Raw genomic sequence first — 8,172 nt, 5'->3', positions numbered from 1 at the left:
TCCCTGCTGGCATCTGTTTTTAGCACTGCCACTTCTGTATCTCTATCCTCTGATTGTAATTACTGCATGCAAAGAGGCAAAGATAGGGGTGATTAATAAAGTGGCAGGAAAAAACCAACCTAGAATGTTCTTGGAGAAGGTTCAGGCAGGAGTTTGGAAGTACAGAGAGAGACGGGCGCAAATATTTCTGGGACTCAACGAGCAGAATGATGGAGGAAAGGAGTCAGTGGCTTGCTGCTAATCTGTCAGGAAATGTTATGACAATGTGGTGGCAGCAAGACCAGAAGGAAGCAGCTGGAGTTGTGGACTCTTGCCCTTGGAGTGCTGCGTGTGCTGCTGGCTGTCTGGTGAGGGGCAGAGGCGAAAGGTTGGTGAAGCAGAGCCGTGGTGGATCCATGCCCAGCACAATAGCAGTTGCTCCTGGCTTTTGCCCCTTGGTGTTTAGCTTAATGTTTTGAGGTTAGTTTGCTTTTTGGGTTTTTTTTGGGGGGGGTTGTTTGATGTTTTTTTGAAAAGAAAAACAAAGCTACTTTAGTTGGGTCACGATTTTTGATTTTTAACGTGCCACGTGATGTCAATATTTCTTAAATACGTTTCTGACAGTGCCAATGTTGAGGAACGAAACTGTTTTCTGCTCCAGATGTCTAAGCTTTACAGAGTGTTTTGGCATCCTGTTTTTTCACCCGCTCCTAAAAGAGAAGATTACATAGAGCAAGATGCATCTGAAACCCTTCTTCTTTTTTTCTTCCCCCTCTCACTTTTTGTCATGGTGGGGAAAAAAACTTCAGCTCACAAACATGGCTACTGAATTAATTCCCTGGCACAGGAGTATCATGTTAGCAGTGTTTGAGTCACGCTGGAGCCAAAAGCTCTTCAGTGGCGTTAATTTGGGCAGAGATCCCTGCTCCTGTCCTGCTCACAGGCACGGTTGGACCAGTGGAAGCGTGGGGAAGCAGCGGTGGTAGGTGGGAGATGTCTACACGGTGCAGGGGTGGCACCTTTCCCCGAGCCCATCTGCAAGGCAGCAATAAGCATGCTGTGCTGCTCCTGGAGGCTCTTATAAAAACAAATTGCAAGATATTTTCATATTAGAAATTCATCATTTACTTCCTGGGAAATAGAAATACCATTTCTTGATTTTTCTCCACACAAACCCAACTCTCTCGTGAATCACAGAAGAGTTTTATTTTACCTTGAAAGACTTGCAGGCAGCAAATGTTTTCAAGCTCCCTTCAAAATACTGCAGTTATTTACTTCTCAGAGATATTGAGCAATTTCAGTTAAAAGAAGTGAGAGCAACAGCTGTTTAGTGCCTCCAAAAATTGGAGTCCTCCTGCTAGAATGGTTATGGTTGATGGTTATTGTATGTGTATTTGTCCAGTACTTCTTCAGAATCCCTGTTAGCAGCCTTTTATTTTTTCCCTAAAGACACTGTCCGCATTGCAGGTGAAACAGGCTGTCTGCGCTTTTACATTTGTATGAGATTCCTGCATTACCAGCCTAATTCCTCAATTACTAGCCTGATTACCTGTAGGTTTTGTTGTTGTTGTAATTAGAACTGTTGATTAGGTGTATTATTTTTGAAAGACAAGCTGAGAATGGCAGGCTGTTCATGCTTCTGCTCTGTCACAAGGCTCTGGTTGGGATTGGTCTCCTCTGCCTTTTTTTTTTTTTCTCCTTCTGGGGCTGTGTCACTCCACATGAGCAACCTCGCCAAAGGGCCGCTTAAAGAGGTGGCCAGCTGCCTAATTCCTGCCATCACATTGCCATGTCTCACTCCCCAGCACTATTTAATCTCAGATGCACGTTCGTTGGCACTTGCACGGTGACTTCGCTGAAATAGGTGCTCTCCAGAAGATTTTTATTAAGCAGCTGAGACACGAATAAGCTTGTTAATAACTTTAATGCAGAATTTATAAAAATTTAGCCATGTGTCTAATTAGACTTGTCAGCCTGCCAAAAGCAGGTTATCAAAGGGCTTCTAGTTCTAGTCAGTGCTTGTAAAAAATCTTGTAAATATACATAGAGGTGAGCTAATAAATAGCAGTTCCCATAGCTGTCTCATGAGTTTGGGTTTTCAGAGTGAGGTTTCTTAGGACAAAGACCAAGGGCTGAAGAGGCGCATATAGAGCAAAAACCCTAAACTAAAATATGAATGTTTCACGCAGAGGCCAGTCATTGCAGCACCATGGGGGATGTTTGGGTAGCACATTGCTGAGCTCTCGGTGTTTCTGGAGGTTTGTAACAACCAGCAGCTATTAGCGGTGGCTACCTGGATGTGGAGACATCCAAAGACATTACATGATGTCAGGCACCTAAAATCGAATACCTGCCACCAACTGACAAGCATAGAGAAGAGAGCCTGAAAATATTCTAACTGATGTCAACAGAGAAAAGTGAGCATCTCTAAAGCGTGTTTCTGCCCTCCTGTACCAGGTACCTAGGATAGATGAGAGATGTAGGGGTGCCTCTGGCAGTAAGATCAATTTTCTGGAGCCTGTAAGACTGTAGATGTCCTGTGAAGGAGGAACCAACAGACGTTAAGCGTATTGTAGCCTGGTTGCAAGGAACTTGAGTTCTTTGATGCGGCTCCCTGGTTCCCAGCCTTGGAACTGCTGCAGGGGGATGTGCAGCCAGAAGCAGATGGCAGTTCTGTGCTTGCCTGATATCGTCTTACTCACCTGACCATGCATGTGGTCCTCTAACCCTCCTGCTCCCCTGCCACGTTTGTTCTGTCTCAGAAGCTGCTTCACTGACCGCTGGTTTCCTACTCCCTTCTCATCCTGCTAACTTGCTTTTCCTTTGCAACCTGGTGTCTTGCAGTCCTCTTCTTTGCTAGCTGCTCGACAGAGCTCCTCCGATGTCCCAACTGCTGCGGACCTTGTCAGTGCAATAGAAAAGTTGGTCAAAAGTAAGCTGGTAAGTTTAGTGTCGTGAAAACTGTACACAACAGGCCTAATATGACTCCAGGGAAGGACTCTGAAGTCTACCTCTTGTTTCTGGTTTCCTTGCTTTCCACCTTCATCTGCTGTGCTTTTATTAACCCTATGTGCTCTGCTTCAGTAGAGTATCTAATATTTTGGCTCCCCACATGAGGCGAAGCCTACGTCTCACATTGCCATGGGGACTCTCTGCTGCAAAGTTGGAAGGTTCTTTTGGAGCGGGCTTTGCAGAGTGTGAGCTACTGTACTTTACTCTTTATGGGGTCTTGCTGATATTCTTTAAAATATTTTACACAGTAGGGTGTTTTCGTTTTTGTTCTAAAGCTTGTTCTGAGGTACAGAAGTTTTACTACCCAACACGTGAGTTTGGTATTCTGGCTTCCCTGAAAAGACCCTCTAACGAGTAGAACTGCTTGAAGTATCACAGCTGTGCTTTAATTTTACAAAGATTCATGTGTCACTTTTAATCTGCCTTGTCAGCTCTTATCTGACTGGGACTGGAATAAGCAATAAAAATGCTCTTGGTTTAATTTGTTCAAAAATTTCAGTATTGTGCACTCTCCCTGTCTGGTCCCATGTCTGCTGGAGAAGGATTAAATCCTGTTTCATATCTTGGCTTCTCTTAAGTGTTCCCTGAAACAGTTCAGAATGTTAATATAAAAGCTAAACCTTTTCCTACATGCCCCAGTACCTCTAAAATTAGGTAAGTGATTGCTTTGATTGAGTTTAACTTAACAAGTCAGGATTAAAACAGGGTTATGATGAGCCTACAGAGGTTCATTTCCTTACGTATACTGGAAGGACGAAGAGAGTTAAACAAAACAAAAACCCCCACAGTGATCATTAAATTACTGTAACTCTGTGCAAGCAGCTTTATCTAGCCAGTCATTTCAGGGGGCTTTGGTATTTTCTCGGTTGGAGATTTTGGTACATGAAGAGAGTCTGCGTTCCTAGGGTGCTAGATAAGGAGTAAGTGCTGAAGGAGGTCTGTGTGACATGGGAAACTGAGAAGGACATTCCCGGAAAATTTGCTCAAAATAGTTTAATTCCATCGAGGGACTAAGAAATTGAAAGGTATTTCATTAATCCAGTTAGATGTATTTTCAGAGGATATTTTATTTTCCTTCCCTGCATGCAGGCTGTTAGGTCAATTGCAATTACTTTCTAGGGATTTAGGGGAAACTTTAATTATTGTGGACTGTTACTGTGTATCCATCTATTTCTAGTTTGTTTTGTGTTTTACTTCACTACAAAGAATCCCCATTCAGTTTTTGGCAGAGAATGACCACGTGTAGCCTATCACGGGTTCTGATTGAGACACCAGGATATTTTCAGGTTGTTTTGAAACTCTTTGGAAGTGTTTTCTCATCCCGGGGCTACTGGAACATCGTTTTCCACCTTCTGGCAAAAGGTCATCTTCTCTCTTTTAATGTTTTATTTCATGGGGGTCTTGTATAAACTTACAACTAGTTTGGTTGTATTTCACCAAGTCCTGCAGGGAAGTATCGCTGAATCCTCTGCTTGGTTTTAGACTGAAGTGTTGGTCGCAGAACTGTCTTGAAACAGAAGATAGCACTGATGCTGGTATTCAAGGATAATGTTTATTCTATCATTCTTTGGGGTTTTTTTAGACCCTTGAAGGAGGATCTTACCGAGGAAGCTTAAAAGATGCCACTGGCTGCTTAAATGAAGGAATGATGCCTTCAACTCCCCCACGAAACCTTGAAGAGGAACAAAAAGCCAAAGCAATGAGAGGCAGAATGTAAGTTGTCTTGCTGGTTCTTCTTTCTGAAACACGCACCCAAGGAGGACACATAGCTGCACTGAGAGAATACTTTGTAGTCACTGACTAAGAAGCTGTTGTGCTTGCTTCGCCTGCTTTTTAACCTGTAAAAATACTTTATTAAAGCACTTGCACACCCAGGAAGTTCATCATTGCTCTTTAAAACGTGCAGCTTTTACCCCAGACAGAAAATATCTGTTGCAGTAAAAGTCTCTGAACAGCCAGATAAGTATGTGAGATATTTGCCTTGTTAATTGCTGTGTTGCCAGAGGTGAAATCAGCTCTCGAAGGGGGGATATGTACCTGACCTTGTTAGCTACCTTCAAGGAAAAGAACAGAGAATTCCACTAGGATTTTTGAATGTGATGATAATGTTTTGCCTTAGCTATTAGCAAAGAAAGGGGAATAATTCAGATACGTTTGTGATGGAAACATGTCACTGAAGAGAAAGTTTCATCTGAGAAACCCTCATGTTTATGGTAATGGAAGAGGAAAGAAATGGTGACTGCTCATGAAAGTTGTTTTTTTTTTTAATTTATCTATACACTCCCATAAATGTAACAGATAACACTTGTGCCTTCAAAGCTTATCAGGATTAAAGCATTTCTTAAATGTCTGGTTAGGCTGAAAAGAACTGGGGAAACAGAATGAAGAATTATATGAAAGAGAGCTCAGGTAGCCGTTTTCTTACCCTAACAAATATAACTGCAATCATCCAATCCAATCATACATTGATGGGAAAAGTAACAGTCCATACAGGTTTCAATGGAGTGTGGTAAGGTAAGAGCAGCCCATGTGGGAAAGACACCAAGCAGGGAAGGAAACTAAGTCAGGGAGGACAAGGACGTAGTTAAGTATAGATGAGGAAGCAGGAGCAAAGTGTCACGGGTCTGTGAAAGCCATCATTTGCTCCTGCAGTTCACGGTAGGAAGCCAGAGAAGCAATACAGTGAGGGACTGGATCAGGTCCCAGGTGCAGGCAGGGACATGATGCTCCTGGGTGGGTTTCTGAATGGCAGAAGTTTTCCACACACAGCTGTCAGCCTTCCCGCAGGGAACTTCTCTGCCCACGCCTGTCTCCTGGAAGTTCCTCTATATTGCAGGTTCTTGGGTTTCTCTGGTAGCAATTCATTAATTAGATAACTGGCAGCTAACTGCAGGTTGCAGTTCCAGCACAGAGACCTTTGCCACTCCAAGCATGGATACACGACGTTTCTGGCAGGGGGACTGGCAGCGTGTTATGGGTAATTAGTGACTGCCTCCATCTAGATTTCCTAAACGCCAGGATGTTTAGGAGCACCTGCTAGTGTCTTTCAGCACAAGAAATCTGTCTTCTCTTCAGCTTCTCTGTGTCTGTGTTCTGTGTCTTTACAGCTTGCTGTGTTTAATTCCATAGCTGTATGAGGCAGCTGAGCCCCCAACTTGAGCTGTGCCCCCCCTCCCCATTCCCCACAGACCAGCAGCTGAATCCCTGTACAGGCATGGGCAGTAGTTTCCTGTGTCTGGCAGCAAGCGTATGCCAGAATTTAGCCCTCGTGTTCGGAACCCCCTATTCCATCAGGCTTGTTTGCTGCAATTCTATGAGCAATAGAGGCTCAATTTCTATGAGGCAATAGTCTCATCGAGTAGCGTCGTTCAGTATAGATGTAATACAGAGTTACCAAGATATCTAGACTTAGTCAGGAGTGAGGAGGCTCTATCCTTGTCCCCGTTCATACCATTTTAAATACAGCTCTGTAGGCAATACCTGCTTGTGACCAGGGCAGCCACTTCCCAAGGAACCGCCTTGCTCCATGTTATCAGATAAGGAGAGGAGTGAACTTGAATTTTTGACAGCATGCATCTTAGAACCATTGAATTTGGGAGCACCTAAGGTCCTGTATCACGTTAGGCTTCAGAGAACTAATAGAGAGAGTCGAGGTTGATTTTTCTGCTTGCTAAGAAAAGGGGAACTGGGGGAACGCTGGTGCCGAGTTTAATGCAAGCGGTGGCGATGCAGATCCTTGTTCCTTAGAGAGGTACAAATGTGGAGGTTTAGTCTGTTCACCTGCTAGGCACCCGGTTGCTGCACTGATTTTTAATTCACACCCACCTGCCGGCGCGTGCCGCAGCACTGCGTACTCCAGCTACCCACTGCTTCGTTTTTAGAGCAGGACCTGGCCAGGTGTATCCTTGCGCTGACTCAGACGAAAGGAGTCCGGCCGTGGGAGAGGCAGCGGGCAGAGAGGTTCTCCCCACCCCCCCAGCAGTGTCCGCGGGGAGCAGTGCAGGCGGAGGTGGTGCGAGCTGAAAAGTCACCTCCCTGTGTGCCGCCGCGCACAGAGGAGACGCGGCTTGCCTTTCGCAAGGGCACGGTAGGTCAGCCAGCGAGAGGGGACTGTACGGCGTACGCTTGTTGAGGCCACACGCTGCTGCTTTGTGAAGGAGCAGCCTTTTGCCCCACGCGTGTTTACTACCCGGGCACACAGCTTGGCAGGGCGCTTCGGAGAGCACAAACATCTGGCATCTCCACTGCCAGCCCTGCCTTCTGCCAAGGGGGCTGGATTTCACTCTCAAGTGAAGAAAGAGCTGTTTGACCTCTTCTTGCCACGTGTCTTAAGTGTACCTCCTCTGCTCGCTCTGAGCAAGGGACACGTTGGGAGCATAGCAGGATTTATTTCCTCGTCTGCTCGCTCTGAGCAAGGGACACGGGAGCGTAGCAGGATTTATTTCCTCAGTGACCTCTCATAACCGAGTCCCTCCTTGCAATGCCAGCCTCCTTGTTTTTTCTTTTTCCCCCTAGATATTTTCAAACAGGCTTTTATCTTAGCACTATTTGCCCTCAGCCCTATCATTTCAAGTGGGTCAGCCTGCCGATTGATGCAAAGAGCACGATATTAGACATGAAAGCACTCCTCTGTCTTGTTAGCCTTGTTACTGCCATGGTGAACTTGAGCACAGATGGGGTTTATTTGTCATGTGCCAAATCTAGGTATTGGCGTAACTGAGAGCCAGACTGTCTGCAGCAAGCTGTAACTTTTTGAAATTGTCCTCGAAAGAACGTTATGTGATTAGTCAGTTTGACTTACAAAGGAGGGGCTTTTTTTAGCTTGCTGTTGTTGGCATGCAGCAGGCCTTCATTGGGTGACACTCCTACCCAGGATTACGAGCTCTGAAATCAGTGTCAAGCATTTGACACCCACACACAGATTACCTAGTCTGAAAGATTAAACTCTTGGTTATGACAGGAGAGGGGATTTGTTTTCCAAGTGTTTGAAACTTCCAAATTAAAACTTAACTGCCACATCTTGCGCAAAACCAGAGGGTCTGGGGTAAGAAATCCCCTCCTGCTTGCTGCAGAATGGGTCAGGACACATCTCTCTCGCTATCGGCAGTGCTGCACGGGGGGTGGAGGAGAGGGGAGCAGGGAGAGGTAGTTCAGAGTACAGGCAGCTGATTGTGCCGCTGG

General features: G+C 45.3%; 1 protein-coding gene across 1 annotated transcript in view; it reads left to right on the top strand.

The window, feature by feature from the left end:
• Window positions 1-8,172, top strand: part of KALRN (kalirin, RhoGEF kinase) — a gene marked incomplete at its 5' end in the record, with an annotated part of 55,996 nt that overhangs the window by 2,059 nt on the left and 45,765 nt on the right. The window contains 2 exons of the mRNA XM_010147220.1: window positions 2,824-2,919; window positions 4,574-4,704. Of these exons, the coding sequence (XP_010145522.1) occupies window positions 2,824-2,919; window positions 4,574-4,704 (227 nt within the window). The remainder of the gene's footprint in view (window positions 1-2,823; window positions 2,920-4,573; window positions 4,705-8,172) is intronic.

This window comes from Eurypyga helias, unplaced genomic scaffold, assembly GCF_000690775.1.
Source record: "Eurypyga helias isolate BGI_N326 unplaced genomic scaffold, ASM69077v1 scaffold17772, whole genome shotgun sequence".
Taxonomy (NCBI): Eukaryota; Metazoa; Chordata; class Aves; order Eurypygiformes; family Eurypygidae; genus Eurypyga; species Eurypyga helias.
Note: the sequence above shows the minus strand (reverse complement) of the source record. Positions and strands in the feature narration are given on the sequence as shown.